This window comes from Canis lupus, chromosome 36, assembly GCF_048164855.1.
Source record: "Canis lupus baileyi chromosome 36, mCanLup2.hap1, whole genome shotgun sequence".
Lineage (NCBI taxonomy): Eukaryota > Metazoa > Chordata > Mammalia > Carnivora > Canidae > Canis > Canis lupus.
The window spans coordinates 16,504,527-16,521,224 of NC_132873.1; the positions used below are offsets into that span (position 1 = coordinate 16,504,527).

Consider the following 16,698-nt stretch of genomic DNA (forward strand, 5'->3'; position numbering starts at 1 on the left):
TGAATCCCCGGCAGGGTGTTGATGGGGGTGGCGACAGCCTCACCTGGCAAGACCAGCATGTTGTCCTCCTGGCAGGCCCAGCCCAGGAGCCTGGTGAGTGCTGAGGCTGACGCTCTGGCAGAGTGCGGACGGGCCAAAGGGGTGGCCACCGACGCCAGGCGATCCAGGAACCAGGAACAGGTGTGGAGGTGCAGGCCCTGAGGACTCGGCTGGGGAGAAGAGCTCGGGGGGGGGGGGGCCGGGGAGTGAAACAGAGCATCCCCTAGGCCTGGCTTTTGCATCGGCCCCAAATGCAGTGACATTTTCTTTCTTGGCTGCTTTGAAAAAGGAAGTGAGGTGAAAACGGGGACTCTGATGTTGAAGATGGATGGGGCTTAGCCCAACAGAACCGCTTGGAAGGGTCCCCGGGAAGGAAAGGGCTGGGGCGCATGTCCTGAGAAAGCTGCGGAGAGATCGGGCAGCTTGAGCCTGGCCAGCGGGGAGCGCCCCGGCCTCATGGGCGTCGTCCTGGGGTGCCTGGGGCTCGCTGGGCCACCGCGGGGTGACGCTGGCAACAGGCGCCCCGGGAACCGGCTGGGCCGGGCTGCGGTGAGGAGCTCGGCGCAGGGGTGAGGCCAGGGTACCCTGCTCGGTGGTGGTGTGTGGGGGCACCCGCCTGGGCCAGAGCCTGTCTGTCCCTGGCCTGGCCTGGTGGCACATTTGACTTTAAAAGCCGATTCAGCGGGCTGGCCCCTCGGCACGTGAATGGCATCTGGAAGGAGCAGAAATCCCATTAAGGAAGAACTATTGACCCATCTGTCTGCGTGCTGTTGACTCTCCGCTAAGCTTCCATTTGTGACCTGTGATTCTTGCATGTGGGGAATGCTACTTGGAGAAGAGGGATTAGAGAGAGGAATTGGGCAGTGACTGTGTGTGACACCGGATGGCCAGGCCTTGAAGGCCACTTGACCTGTTGAGTCCTCTTGGCCATCGAAAAATGGAGACTCCCTGTTCCTGGTGCCCCAGAACTTGTTGGTCCAGAGGGGCCCCAAACGCAGTGTGTCTTACTCACCTCGGTCATCCTGCTGGTCTCCTGCACAGGTTCTCTGGCACCTGCTAGCTCCTCACCGGTCTGTGTCTATGTCGGGAAAGGCTGGAAACGCAAGCAAACCAGGGGACCAGCAGGGACGATGGCCAGGCACATTTTCAGGGATGCAGGTGCACCCAGGAAGAAAAGCAAATTATCTGACTGCCCCTTCTCCGAAAAAACCCCCACCCTCACCCTGTCTTTTTTTAAAAAATATTTTATTTATTTATTCAGGAGAGACACAGAGAGAGAGGCAGAGACATAGGCAGAGGGAGAAGCAGGCTCCCTCTGGGGAGCCTGATGCGGGACTTGATCCCAGGACCCCAGGATCACTACCAGAGCCAAAGGCAGATGCTCAACCGCTGAGCTGCCCAGGTGCCCCCTGACCCTGTTTTAAGGCCATAGACAGGTGTCAGACACCGCAGTCATAGTTGGTGTTTCATGTAGCATGCAGGTCGAATCTGCTTCAATTGGCTGTGGCTGCCACCGCGGCCCCCCTTCTGATTAGTATTGCTGAATTAACTTCCCCGCCTTTGGGCTCTGCTCTCGCCATGCAACACAAATTGCAATAGTGGGGTGGCAGGCAGTGGTGGTGGGGGCTGTGGTAGGGAGGGGAGCGCGGGGACCGTCCACCTTGTTAATGTAACGCTTCCTTATGTGATGGGAGCCGAGAGCAGCCTGTAATGAATTTCTCCTCTGGTAATCATTCACCAGTGCATTGTGACCCGTGTGTTTTTGCTGTGCTACACATTTCCAGACTTTCCGCAGTGACTTGTCAGCACCTAGTAAAAATGAATTGGACACGACCCATCTTCGTGAAATGCCCTCCCCAGCTGCCTTTCGTCTCGGTTGAGAGAAGGAGTAGGTGGGACCACCTGGAACGGCAGCCGTGGACTCCAGGGCTGTGGTCTGATTCCAGGCCCATCTCGCAGGCAGATTAATGCAGGCGTGCCAAGTCCGTGGGCGCTCTTGTTATACTGAGCCATGTTCTGTGGTCCAAATGGTTCCAAAGTGGCCTTTGCCTTTTGCACCTGTTGTTTCTTGCTGCATGATGAGCTGTGCAGGCAATTTCTTTCATCGAGAAGACATGGGTGCAAGCGGTGGTACAATTAGGCATCTGGGCACCCCATGGGTTCTTACCAACTCTGGTGTGAAGACGCATTGATGGCGGGGGACAAGGCCATCGTCTGAGTCATACGCTTGAGCGTCGCCATCTGCAACTGTAATTCTAGCCACGTGGTCAATCATAAGAAGGGGTTTACAACCAGCTTTTACTGCATTTGTAGATCGTGATGATTAAACAACAGATGGGAAACCCAACCAAGATTTTTAATCTCTACCTCTTCGCTGATGGAGCGACGGAGGGCTGAGGGAGTCACTCATGGCCTCTGTCTAGGGCTGAGTCTATAATTGTGGCAGGCATCCTCCTGATTTCCTGCGCCTATCTTGTACGCTCATTCTTATCAGACCACAAGCACGGAGTGTGGTTTTGAAACAATGGTCTCTGAATCCTGGGAAGGTTCTGGGAAGCTTATGGTGAAGATGAAGCCCCTCGATTAGGGTTGAGAGAGAATACAGGATACCCAGTTACACTGAAATTTCAGATAAACAGTAACTTTTCAGTTTAAGTATGTCCCAGGTATTAGACATTTAAAAAAAAAATGAGACTTTTTAAAAAAGACAAGTTGCATTTTAAAATTGTGGTAAAATATACACAACATAAAATTTACTCTTTTAACCATCTGTAAGTGTACAATTCAGTGGCATTAAGTACATTCACAATGTTGTGCAACCATCACCACTATCCATCTCCAGAGCTTTTCAATCATCTCAAATCCTGTACCCGTAAAGCAGTAATTGCCTATGCTTCCTGCCTCCAGCCCTTGGTAACTTCTAATCTACTGTCTGTCTGTCTCTGGATTTGCCTGTTCTGGGTTCCTCATCTTAGTGGAATCGTATGATGTGTCCTTCTGTGTCTGACCTAGTTCACTTAGCACGGTATCTTCACGTGTCATCCCTGTTGTAACATGTATCAGAATGTCACTCCTTCTTAAGGCTGAACAGTGTCCTCCTGGATGGCTCTACTCAATTTTGCTTATTTACTTATCTGCTGATAGACATTGGGTTTGTTTCCACCTTTTGACTGTAGTGACTAATGCTGCTGTGAAGGTTGGTGCACAAGTATCTGATCCCCTGCTTTCCATTCTTTTGGGTAGAGGTGCTTAGACGTGGAATTGCTGGATCACGTGGGATTTCAATGTGTGACAGTTTGAGGAACTGCTATATTGTTTTTCCGCGGTGGCCGCATGGGATATTTTAATTTGTTAACTCTGGCAAGCGTCCGACTTTTTCAACAGCATTTTCATCTGAATATATTTAACCTAAATCATCATATTTAAATGGAAGCAGATAGTGCCCATCTCCATGGTGGAACTTGTGGGCATAATTTCTCAGGGCAGACTCTAGGAAACCTACTTTCAGGGCTTCCTCTAGAGTGAAGCATACATGGAAGTGAGGGGAAATGAAAACCGCTTAGCCTCTGGTCTGTACACACTGGGCAGCTTGAAGCCCATCACAAAGGAGAACGTATACACGTCATTCATTCATTCAGTGAACATTTCTTGTGTTTGTACAGTAAGTGCCAAGTATGAGTTGGAGGTCCTGATACAAAGGTGAACAAGACGCTTCTCACCCACCCCCCTTTTTCCCCCCTTCCCCCTGCCAGGTCTCCCTCTGGCTCTGAATCTCTGTGCATCCTGGCCCTTCATGCTCTCCCCCTGCCCTTCCCATTCATCTGACTCACCCTGAGGGCTCAGCTCCCAAGGGCCATAGTGCTCAGGCTTCCCTGACCCCTCACACACTCACGGCATTCCACGTGTCACTTCATAGCTCCTACCACACTTGTTCTGGTAGATTTGTGTGGCTATTTGATTCACTTGTGTCTTTCTAGACTGTAAGCTCCCTGAAGGCTGGGACCATGGCTGTTATGCTTATCATAGTCCCCAAGCACCTAGCAAGGCACATGGGAGGCATTTAATGTAAAATGTGTCAACCACATGCATGAATTCATGCATAAATTCTCTTCTCAAGAGCTAGTGGGGGACAAGCAAAGTACGTCCACGTCTATGTAAATTGCTGTGAGTGAGAGTGAGGGGCTCTGGCAAAGGGAGCACTTCTGCTGAGAGAGCTTGGAGCTGGGCCAGCTCCACAGCAGAATCAAGCCCAAGGATATGCTCCCCGCGCCTCTGCAGAGGGGAGCCGGCGAGAAGGTAGGGACAGGAGGCTCTGCAGAGCTTTACCCTGGCAGAGCTGTGTGATGCACATTCAGACAACCAAACAACTGTTCCACCGGCCAGGATGTCAGAGCTCGGGGCTCGGAGTTCCCTTAGCCGCAGTGCCCTCTTCCCAGATGTGAAAGCCAAAATGTGCATGACCTTCCCGAGGTCACAGAGCTAGAGGTGGAACTGAGGAACTCCCAAGCTCTGGGACCAGAGCTCTCGCTCCTCCTCGGCATGTCCATGTTCAAGGGGATAAGAGCCCTGCTGCTTTCGAACCCTCTAAAGGTTTTTTTGACCTCCCCGAGGATTTAAGCCTCGTTGGCTGGGAATGGAAATGTGAGTGCTCCGGAGACGGGAGGTGAGGGTTGGGGCTGGTGGGGGAAAGGTTGGGAAGAAGGGCAAATCTAGAAAGGCCGCCTGCCGTGGCTCTGGAGGCAAGGCCCTGCCAGGGCGGTTGTGTGTGAAGCTTGGCAGGCAGTGGGGCGGCCAGCGGGCGCTCGGAAAGGCTGCGCTTCAATTCCCAGGGGAGGCAGTCAAGGGCTTCAGGATGGAGATTTATTAGCAGGGCTGCGCTCCAAAGCAGGCCAACCTGGCCCTGCAGACAGCGCTGAGCAGCCTGGGGGCTGTGGAGGCTGCAGCCTGCACTTCGCAAGCACAACTGCTCGGGGTTCCAGGGGACTTGGTTTGAATGGGGGTGGAGGAGGGTCCACGCCGGACCAAAACCGCTGGGGCATGCTGGTTTGGGGATGGCCCCAGGGCAGAGCACCCCAAATCTTCACGTCCCAGGTCCTTGGCCCGGGGCCTTACCTCTCCTCTGATGGAGGGTTTTCTGGCTCCCTCTGTGTGCACACGGGCCTGGATGGCCCTCAGGACCCCAGGGCCTTTGCACCCTGTGTAGGACCCGCTTGGGCCGGAGAGGGGGACCCTGCTAACCTGGTGCCACAGGGCCGGAGCGGGGATGAGGGAAGGCTCAGACCCCTGTGCCAGGGGGGGCATGAGGCCTCACTGGAAGGGTCTCTTTTTCTCATAGCTCTTGAAAGCCGGCTGTGACGGGAACTGTGCTCCTGCACACACGTGTCCTAAAGGGTTTTTGGAGGGGAATAGAGAGGAAACAGGTGTCATTCTTTGGAGAAGCGGCAGAAACAACTGCAGAGCCTCCCTCGCAGGTCTCCGGCCCTGGTCTTCAGGAGAACACAGAAGGCACATGCCCTTTCTCTAGGAGCTCCTCTTAGAGTCCAAGGAAGAAAGAAAAAGGAGGCCCAGCCTTGCAGGCCTGGGATTCCTGAGAGGTGGGAATTCAGAAGCAAGCTGGGCCCCTGCCTCTCAGTCCTTAGGCTTCTCAGGGCCCTTCCCATTTTGTTGATGGGAACGAGAGTCACAGTTCCTGTGAAGCCCCCAGGTGGACCAGAGGAGTCTCTGAGGACCCCCGAAGGTGGCGATTCCTAGTCTGACCATCACCTCCTCATCTTTCGCTCAGTCCCCTGGCGGTGGGTGTGTGTCTGGTGGTGGAGGGGGCACATTCCCCCAGGAATTTGTTTAGTTCAGCCTGGGATTAGAGCCTGAAGTCTGCAAGACCTGGAATAGAGTCATCTTTCCATTTCTTCTTCAGGCTTCCCTCCCTCCCCCCATGGCTACCACCAACGTTGTAGAGACAAGGGCACCTCAGCATCCAGATGGGTCCTGTTTCCCTCAAGGATGGGCCTGTTCCAACTTCATTTCACTCCCTCCCCTGAGGATTGTATAAACATTTCCAGAAGGATGCAGATATGGAAAAAAAAAAAAAAAGACCTTATGTAAACACTAGATGGCTAGGGACCAGGAGATATTATTAGTTTATTAGGGCTTTAAAAATCCCCAAAAGCTCAACTAAAGGAAAGTAAAAATTTGCTTTCATTTTAACCTCTGGTATGGTTGCTAGGGTCAGTAATGTGATAGAAGCAGGCATCTCAGGAGACACATGATACCGTAAAGATCACGGAGAGGCAGGGAGGGAAATTGCAGAAATTTGACTGCAGTGACCTTACTGGCCAGTGAGGAGTGGGAAGGGGGTGGGGTGGGCGGTGAGGGGCCTGGGTGGGGAGCTGTCTTTTCTATAAATTTTAAGGAATGCCAAGAGTGATAAAGATTAGAAAGTGCCTCCTCACTGTGCCTTAAAGGACCTTCCCCCACTCCCAGCTCCGTACCTTTCCCTTCTCGTGATCCTGCTTTAACCAACCACTGCTCTGCGTTCCTAGGGGCGCAGCTAACTCTCTCCCACAGTGGGGATCTCTCAATGCTGTTCCTTCAATTTGGAAAGCTTCTCCCAGGCACTTGGCTGAACCGACTCCTCCTTATCTCTTCAGGTTTTAGCTTAAATATTACCTCCTCAGAGAGGCCTTCTCTGATGAACCACTTCGTGGGAGTGACCCTAATAATTCTTTTTAAAAGGAGTTTTCAAGAGCTCTACTGTATTAGATTTCAGATTCCTTAGGTTTCATTATGGTGAGCGTTGTTGACTACAGAAGACCTTGTATTTAATTACTGCAAATCCTATGACATCAGTAACCAAGAGCCGTGCTTTGCAAATACGAACTCAAGTAACACAAATATTACACCTTACTGTCTAGTAATTTTCCATCAGAGCTACCTGTTCACTGTCTTCATCACGTTTAAGTAACCAGTCCTTATTTTATGTGCTTGGCTGTTTGCTTTCCGTCCTCTTCACTGGAGTGTCCGCAAGCTCCGAGAGCTTACAGAATCAGGAAGTGCTCAAAAACATTTCCTGAGTAAATGATTGAACCAAATTTCTTTTCTGGGGTGAACAGAGCCCCAGAATGGGGGCAGATTTGGTTTGTTGAGACTCCTGTCTATGTGCGTCTAGGGGAAGTTCATAATAAAGCTGTTCCCTCCTCTTCCCTTGGGAACTTGTACTACCTAGAAATGAACTCGACCTCCTTCTGCTTTCCCTGGTCAAAGTCTAGTTTGTTTTGACTCCAAAAAACCCACAGGTGGAAAGATCCCTAACGGTTTTGTGAGGCCAGGCTACTTTTCCTTTCTCCTAGACCAGAAGTTCTTAAAACTTGAAAGTGTAAGGAAGGCTTACAGTGGAAGGCTTGTTAAAACACAGATCCCTAGGCCCTCCTCCCAGAGTTTTTGATTCAGTTGATCTGGAATGGAACCCAAGAATGTACAGACCTTAAAATCACCACAGATATTGATACACAAGTATTGGGACAGGAAAGAAGCAGTGAAGAGTCAAAAGTTGTAGGGCATTGGTGATGTCTTGGGAGGAAGAGGCTTTACAGGGATGACGATCTTGGAAATCTACCAGCAAGTCTTTGAGTTAAAATAGCCCACCTGGCCAGGTAGCCCAATCCCCATCCCCATCATATTTTCTTTTCTTTTTTTTTTTTTTTCATATTTTCAATTTTATAAAAAGCCAGCCAGCCAATCAACCTACTAACTCCATAAGAAGTGTTAAGAAACATTGTCCCTGGGCAGCCTCGGTGGTGCAGCGGTTTAGCGCCGCCTGCAGCCTGGGGCGTGATCTTGGAGACTCTGGATCGAGTCCCACGTTGGGCTCTCTGCATGGAGCCTGCTTTTCCCTCTGCCTGTGTCTCCGCCTCTCTCTCTCTGTGTGTCTCTATGAATAAATAAAAATCTTAAAAAAAAAAAAAAGAAAGAAACATTGTCCCTGGAGAATGACCAACCATCCTTGTTTGGCTGGGATTGTGGGGTTTCCAGGGACATAGGATTTTCAGCGCTAACACCCAAGAAAGTCTTGGGCAAACTGGGATGACTTAGTCATCCAATCATCCAAACTCTTTGTCTCCAATAAAAAACATGCAGAAAAATATCTCTGGTATAATGTTTATTTAAATAGCAATTTTAAAAAGGCTTTATACAAATCATATAAACACAGTTTGACCTTGTTGTTTATTTTTTACATTGAAGAATCACAGTAAAAGCTCTCAAGTTCCCGTGATCTGGCTCAGCCAGCGAATGGTCAAATACCTTTAACTGCAAACCCTGGAAAAGTTAACCTTCTGTGTGACAGTTTAACTTTTCCCCTTGTTTTCTTGCATTCATGCTCATTCCTCGGACCCTCATCCCTGTCAACTCCCCATCCCCACCGAAGAGAGAAAGCAACCCTGTGGCCCTGTTGACTGCCTAGTCCGGGAGAGCGTGGAGGTAATGTGTCATTCAATACAAGGCAAAAAGGAGATCAATACTGTGAATTGGGTTTCCCAAAGGGAACGACTCAAAGAGACGGGTCAGCTAGCCTACCTGCAGATAGAGACCACAAATGCACCAGGGTGCCCCCTGGCCGAGTTAGAACCAGGCCCCACTGTCTTTCTGTCTTCCAACAGACCAGCCTCCAGTGTTGGTGAGGTATCTACATGTAGCCCTGGGTAGTCTGCTTTTGTTTAGCAGGGCTCATCCAGGGCCTCAAGCCGGCCAATGGTGAGTTTGGATCGAGCACTGTCAGCGGGATGCAGGTTGGCTTGCGCGTAACTTAGAGGCGAACTGCAGGCTGAAGACAGGACTGGTCTTTGAGGAACTGTCAAAGGACCCATGGAGCATGAGAGGGCCAGGAGCCCCGGGGTAGGCTTTTGAACTTCCCTTCTTCTGCAGGCAACCTCTGGAAATCCCTAGGACTTGCTAGCTTCCTGAAAACTGAGCTACGTGGGAAGGCGAAGAGGAGAGTGGGCTAATTAATGACTTGGTTTCGATAAAGTGTAAAAACTTGCTTCTGCTGCATGCCCAGCTTGGGGGGGGGTCCTAAAGCTAAGCCCTCGGGCTTGACAGCTTTACTTTTCACCTCTAACTACCACTGTGCCAACGAGTGCCGAGATCAGCAGTTACACTCGGGCCCTAGGTCAAAGTCACAACAACATCACGGAGTCCCACGTGACCATTCACATACACAGTAGATACAGAGAACTCAAAGGCTTGCAAAGACACACACACATATGAATAAATAGCTGTCGGTTTGGACTCTCCCTCTGCGCATACAAAACACTGTGACATTACCATTTGAACTAGCATTTCCATAAGTTAACATTTAAAGGAACCAGCCAGTCCCATTCACCTTTTTCCTTTCACCTGGGTATGAGACAAATGAACTTGTGGGTGACCATAGCAGCAAAAACCGTCTGACAGTTTACCACTGATAAGCGATGGGCTGGGCATCCTGGGTTTCAAATGTATTTCCAGCACCCAGGTGATCTTTAGGCATCACTACAAAATCAAGATTGGGATCTTGACGCGGACAATCTTAACCTTCACACAGCTGGATGCCTCCCCTCCTAGAGTAGCTGAGAGTCATCTAGGGCTATGACTACCTCTCCGGCAGCAGGGCTCAATCCATTAGTAGGATCAGTGATGAGCTGGGGAAACTGGCAGTGGAGTCACGGGGCTTAGGGAAGAAGCGATGCCTTACTTGTATGATACTCACTGATTTCTACATAGAGGGGAAAATACAGGTTTTCTTCATTGTTTCAAGGCACTTAATAAAAAACACATAAATTGTGTGTGTGTGCGCGTGTGTGTGCATGTGTGTGTAAGAACATAGGTCTCTCTGGGGTTGAAGCAGTGTTGTTAGTGTTTTGGTCCATAGTACTTGCACACTTGTGGTTAAGATCAGCTCGCGTACATCCTACTTGACTCTCCTGAAATACTGAGGTGGCGGCTGTAACCCCGAGGAGAACTCAACGTCTACCAGCCTGTCAAAGAGACTAATTCATCCAAGTGTCTCTGTACTGTCAGCTTAGCCTGTGCCATGACGTGATCACAGAAGCTGGACTTCTTATTCCCTCTCCACTGCTCTCCTTTTAGGTCCACTGGTCACCAGTGACATCTCACTGGTGGAGAAGACATACAAACAGCCTGTATTTGCACCCACCTTCCATCTTTGAGAATGTCAAACAGTGCTCGTCTTGGGGATCAGACACCTGACGGATGTGCGTGTGCGTATGTGTGTATGTTTTAGAAGAACAAGGGGGAGGGGAAAGAAAAAGCAAAACCACCACCAGAGGCCCCTTGAAGTAGCCTCACAGCCACAACTTCTGGGTCTAGATTTAATGAATGGCTCCTAGTCACGAAGCACATTAAGGCTTGTCCGCTTTTAACATGGAGGTGCTTCTGTGGATTTTGACGTGTGAAGTTTCCTTTCTGGTTTGTCTTACATCACATATAAGAAAGAGCTATTCATGCTGACCCTAAAATGGCAATTTTCCCCTGGATAAAAAAAGTTAAAGGCAACAACATCCTACTTAAATGCTAGGACTGGAAACGGCAGCTTGTAGGGTTGGCTGGTAGATTGGACACCACAGCAAATCCCGTAAGTCATAAGACGATCAGAGGACAGGAGAAGTTGGACGGCTTTTTTGTTTTGTTTTGTTTTGTTTTTTTTTTTTTAGGTTTTTTTTCCCCTAAAGATGAAAAGTCTGAAAAGACCTTTTGCTTCTCAAGTGTTGACTATCATGAGAAAGCAGAGTACCATGACCACTCCTCTGCTTCCAACTTGGAAAAGTCATTCTCTTCTTCCGCCTCTTGGAGTTGCTCACAGACCAAAGAAGTAAGATATAATAATAAGAACAAACTCACAAACAAAATAGAACTGTGACCCCAAAGAGATGAGCTCCCGTCTTAGTCCCAGCAACGACTCAGCCACGGTGCTCCCAGGTGGGTCCCAACACGCACCCCCCTCCCCGGGGCAGCCGCATCTCCCCACCTCCCTCTACTCGTCCGTCTGTTCTGTCTACACCTTCGGTATTCTGGATCGGTTTGATCGAGATTATGGCATTCAGTTCCCAAAGGGGAAAAAAAATGTAATCTTCCCTAGCCCCTCTTGCTGGAATGAAACGTCAGATGTGATTTGGGTGCAATCCGTCATGCTTCGGAGCAGCACTTCTGGTGGTTCATCTTGACCTTGTGCTTGAGGCCGTCGTAGAGCTCAAAGTTGTAGTTCTCCAGGGTGGTGCAGCTGCGGGAGCTCAGCCCTGAGTAGGAGCAGGTACAGTAGAGCAGAAGCCCCGCACACGTGGCCCCCAGGAGGACTCCCAGGGAGCTCATGGCGATAATGGTGATGAGGATGGGATCCAACGTGTAGAGCCAGCTCTTTTCTTTGTCGGCCGAAGGGGCTCCAGATCCTGAGGTTGGGGAAGAAGAGTTGGTCCAGTCCACCTCGTACTCATCTGTGACATAAAGCACATGAGAGATTGTGGGCGCTGCCTCTTTCAAGGTGATATAACTGAGCCTTCCCACATCATTGCTGTGCAACTAAGTTTATTTAACCCCCCTCGTCTCAGTCGTCTCCTCTATAAACCGGGGATACTGTTAAGTCTGCCTCACTGGGTTACTACAAGGATTAAATGAATTAACATTTGCAAAGTTCTTGGTGTCCAGCACACAGATGGTACAGTCTAAGTATTTGATATTTAAATAATTTGACTCCTACTAGGTAAGTTTGGATTTTGACAGAAACTTCGGGGTGTCTTTGGAGCACTGGGGTGGTCCCGTGTTCTGGGCACGCTTCTTTTTTGCCCCCTCATCCCCCACTTCCACTTGCTTCAAGTTACACCAAAGGATAGGCTGAGACTATTTTTATATGACAGGTTTCCGAATTTAGCATTCTTGGCTGTCGGAGCAGCAGACTTTTTTCGAACCACCACACCTCACTTGATACACATCTTACCTACTATTGTGGGTTGAATTGTGCCCCAAGGTTCATATGTTGACGTTCTAACCCTTAGTACCTTAGAATGTGACCTTATTTGGAGATAGGCTCTTTAGAGAAATAATCAACCTAAGGAGAGCTCATTATGGTGGGCCCTAATCCAACATTAAAAGGGGAAATTTGGAGACACACACAGATGGGAGATTGCCTTGAAAACATGGAGATAACCATCTATAAGCCTCATGGTCCTTGGGAGGAAGCAACCCTGCTGACACCTTGATCTCCAGGAAGGTGAGAAAATACATTTCTGTTGTTTATGACACCTAGTTTGCGGTACTTTGTTATGACAGCCCTAGCAGACTTATATACTTAGGTTTCCAGAGCGTGGCCAAAGCATGACCACATCCATAGCTCATTTTGTGGAATTTCCTAATAATCCCATGAAGAAGGCAGGGTGCTATTATAATTTTTTTTTTTAATAAATGAACAAACTCAGGTTTTTTTTTTTTTTTTTTTTTAGAAATTAGGTGGCCAGGTAACTCACTCAAGGTCCCGGAGTTAGCAAGCAGTGAAACTAGGAGTAGGATTCAGGCTTTCCGCATCCTCGTGCCCTGCTCTCTGTCCCCATCTGCTTCTGCTGCTGCCTCTCCTTGTAGGCGAGTTCCACAGCTTTGCCCATAAAAGGAGCGTTAGCTGGGGCTTTGCAGGGAGAGTCTGAGCGGAGTTAACAAGGTGCTGTTTGGGTTAGTCACTCTGTTTCTATAACTACACTTGAAGTGTTTGATTAAGGTCAGGTTAAATACAGCTGGTTCTATAAACTGCTCTTCTTAAATGCATCAATCTTGGTCTGAAGTTGTTCTTTGAGGGAAACCTTGGTGATCTCTCTTGGAGATCAACTCTGGCACTCAGAGAAGCCCAGAGAGACCTGCGCTGCTCTGAGTTGATGGAAGAAATTCTATCTACGTGTTTGTTCAGCGGCCCTCCAGTTAGGGCTCTTGCTTTGGCCCCTTAAGTATGTGTATTTGAAGTAGAATAGAGCTTCTAATAAGTATGAGAATACAAGATGGGGATTGTAGCAAGGAAACCTAAATCTTGCAATGGGCCTCAACTTGGAGTCTTGGATAGTGTGAGAAAGGCTCTGTCCAAGCCAGGGAACAGGAAACCACAGAAAGCCTAGGAGAATATTCACGTTTATACTCATTGACTCAAGGTCTTTTTGGGAAGAGGTCAATGGGTTCAAGTAGCAACACATATAAGGGAACCTGGCTTTTACTTCTAAAGGGTTTATCCAGATTTGAAGTCCATCAATGTCGAAAGTTGCCTTAAGTAGGGGACCTGTTTCAGATTAGGCAGAAGCAACTCAATAAGCTTTCTAAATTTGACCCTGACAAAGCAATTGATGGTTCCTTCATTCCTCTCTAGATTCTTTTCTCTTATATTTCTGACTGGTAGTTCTAAATTCTGGCCTTCTAATACCCCAGGCATTATTTTTGTTGACGTCTTTATAACCAAACTTGAATTTCGTGATTATCTGCTAAATCATAGCAATACTCACCATCAATTTCATCTTCATAGCCTTCTCTCCCATGTATTTCTGGAATGTCCACTATAACGAAAAAGAAAACAAACAAATCAAGTTATAACGAATTTTATCGCTGTGGCTAACAGGCAGAGATGCAACTTTTCTCAGACTGACTCCCCGGTACAGTAGGCAGCAAAAGATTCACATCTGCTTCTAGATCATTTAGTATGTACATTACTGGATTCTTTCCCCTTCAGAAGATTTGTCTTTTATTTCCAATAGTGACCCAAAGAACAGAAACAAAAAAGGTCTTCAGCACCCATAAATCCTTGTGCCGTTGTAATGACTGTAGTTCGTTGCCAATATAGGTCTACGTTTATCCAAGGCAAAATGGATGGCATGCCCATCATCAGTTGCCATCACTGTGATATTTATCTAGGATAACTGACCCTCCTCATATGTGTGCATCTAAGTAGACATATACTGCGAGAGTTTGTCCTCTGGATTTCAAATAAACATATAGTAATTCAACAAAGTGATGTTTCATTATTTTATATTTTAATGTAGAACTGGAAAGAATGTCATAATAACCTGTCTACCTCCACGTATCTGTGCTAATATCTCTCATCTTTCCTTCTCAGCCTTTTTTTCCTATTGGCTTTCTTTACGGCTTAGAATAGGTCAAACATGGGCATCCAATCTGACTAGCCCAGGCTTGAATGGCGCTAAGTTAATTTACTGTGAATTTTCTCCAGCATTATCACTGTCTATCTTTTCTTTTTTTTATGATAATTTTTTGGGGGAGGTGGGAAAGACAGTCTTCCTATTCACGATGCTGTCCATCTTACAGAAATCAGAGCCAATGAAAACTTCCTGACTAAAATGGTAAAACATCAAAAAAGAGAATCAAATATGTACTGATTCATCATTTCTTTCTTTCTCACAAATTAATTATGCCTGCCCTGGCTGTCAGCTCAAGGTGGCGCCAGTGAATGTATGGGCCCTTTAGGAATTTTATTGAACCCCAAGTCAGGTGAACAACCTTGAGGTCAGCACTATAAATTGATAACCGAAAATCCAGGCTTAAGCCAAACCCAAATCCCAAAGAGCTAACACTCTCAAACAAGAGGAAAAAAAAAAAAAAAAAAAGAACTTCGGACTGGCTGAACTTTTCCCTTATCAGCACTTCTCAGAGAAGATCTACTTGACCATGACCTGAACTGAGGACTGATCTATCACTGCCACACACAAAATTCAGTCCTTTCCTAGAGGCTGTGGTTTTAATCATGTTAGATAGAAGTCTTCCTCATTCCTGGCCAAGTGCTAAAGCACATTCTTATCCCCCTGGTCGCTAGAAGGGATACAACAAAACAACTTGCCAACACCCCACTTGAAAGGATCAACGCCATGTGGCACTGATTCGCCGTAAATCCAGCCTGTGTCTGGCATGTTTATAGCACAGCAACTGGCACCTGCAGGTCACACCAGCTTCCCCACCTCAATGCCCACCCCCTGCATTATTCTCCAGGCCCCTATGGCACAGGCTGTTTCCTTGGAATGAAGATGTGAATATGAATCAAAAAGAGGCAGGTGGTGTCTGTCATAGGGATCAAACTGAGCTTTTGAAAGGAAACCTGGAGATTTTTTTTTTTAACCTTATGAAACAACAACAACAACAAAAAAAAAAAAACAGAAGAAAACCATCACATTTCCAACAACTAATCGTTTTGGTGTGATGCTCATATATCTTAAGACCTTCATGGTTAAGAGATGCAGAACACTGGAAAAGAATATGTCTATCAGCCTAGCACAAAAACCGTGGGGCTCTTGCCAGTGACTTTTGGGCCAAATCCTCTTCTTGCTTTTAGGGATTTGGTCTCTGCCAAGGATGTGACAGATTCTTGGAGGCTAGAATGCCATTTTGCTCCATCTCACACCCTCAGGGAAGAACTCTTAGGACACTATTGATCAAGGCTGGAAAGGGGGTGGATGTGGCATTGATCTTGAAAGAAAAAGGGTAAAAGGATGGTAATCAGTATTAGAACATTTTGCCCCAGGAGACCACACCCTCTAGTCTCTGGAGATAGAGGACTAGATGAGATGACCTCACAAGAACTGGTCCATTTCTAAGGTTCTCCGACATTGATTGGCCAGATGTGGCCGAGATTTCCGCACCTGGAGAACCAAAGGCTACTTGAGGTGAAGAAGAACACTTTAGAGGCTTGACTTGGCTTTTTGTGTAATCACTGCTCCCAGGAGTTTAGGTGAGTGGGAAGGGGTCGACAAAAGGATAAGTTAATCAACACTTTCAAAAGCGCATCTGTTCACCAAGCCTCAAAGAAAGAATGGCACACGGGGGAAAATCCAAATAAAGGGAACATTTGTACAAAAAGCAATTTACTTTGATAGCAATTTTCTCTGGTCCCCTTGCTAATATTATTGATACCTGTGTTTGATTAAAAGCTTTCTTTTTTAAAAGCCCCTTTGCCCTTCATGGGCCACTTTCCTTTCCTGTTAAGCTCAATAGGTAAACCTCAAGAGTGTTTTCTCAGGACGTTGGCAGGAAGGAGTGTGGTTCTCCCACCAGGTCCCTGTCATTCTAGAAAGAAAAGGCAAGAGTGGAGAGGAGGGAGAAATGATGAGCTCCAGACACAGTGGAGGCAGCACCTTCCTGATAGCAGAAGTTCTAGCAAAAGCATGGAGGGACCGGGGACTTGGAATTGAACTGAATTTTTCTTCTTTGTCAAGGACAAACTTGGAGAGGAACTTCCAGGACTCTGGGTCAGTGGGTGGGTGTGTCTCTGAGTGGGAGATGGATGAAGGAGAGTGGAATGGGCCACACCTATAGGATAATACAGATCAGGAATGGATCTTACCACCCACATGACTTCCACTTTCAACCTTTGTGCTCCCATGACCCTATTTCCTCTGGGATCCTGTGTGAACTCAATTTCAGGCCAGTTTGACTCCAAATCCTGAATTCTGACACTCTGTACTATGTTTCGGCCAGAGGAGACCTCCCACTGCCACCCCCACCCAGGTCTGCCTGCAAGTTCTCCGGGTGGAGGCAGGACACTGCAATTACCACCATATCATGACTACCTACCCTAACAGTAGGGATGGATCCTGGTTGACTGGATATACACTCTCTGGCTGTTTGCCTGCATTGCTG

At 47.9% G+C, this 16,698-nt stretch overlaps 1 protein-coding gene across 4 annotated transcripts in view; it reads right to left on the bottom strand.

Moving 5' to 3' along the window:
• Positions 1-8,179: 8,179 nt before the first annotated feature.
• The window catches only part of NRP2 (neuropilin 2), a 115,264-nt gene continuing 106,745 nt past the window's right edge, over positions 8,180-16,698 (bottom strand). For all 4 annotated transcript variants that reach the window (XM_072812923.1, XM_072812924.1, XM_072812926.1 and 1 more), the window contains exons 16-17: positions 13,560-13,610; positions 8,180-11,522 (exon numbers count right to left, since the gene is read on the bottom strand). In XM_072812923.1, coding sequence (XP_072669024.1) covers positions 11,218-11,522; positions 13,560-13,610 — 356 coding nt within the window. In that variant the 3' untranslated portion in view covers positions 8,180-11,217. The remainder of the gene's footprint in view (positions 11,523-13,559; positions 13,611-16,698) is intronic.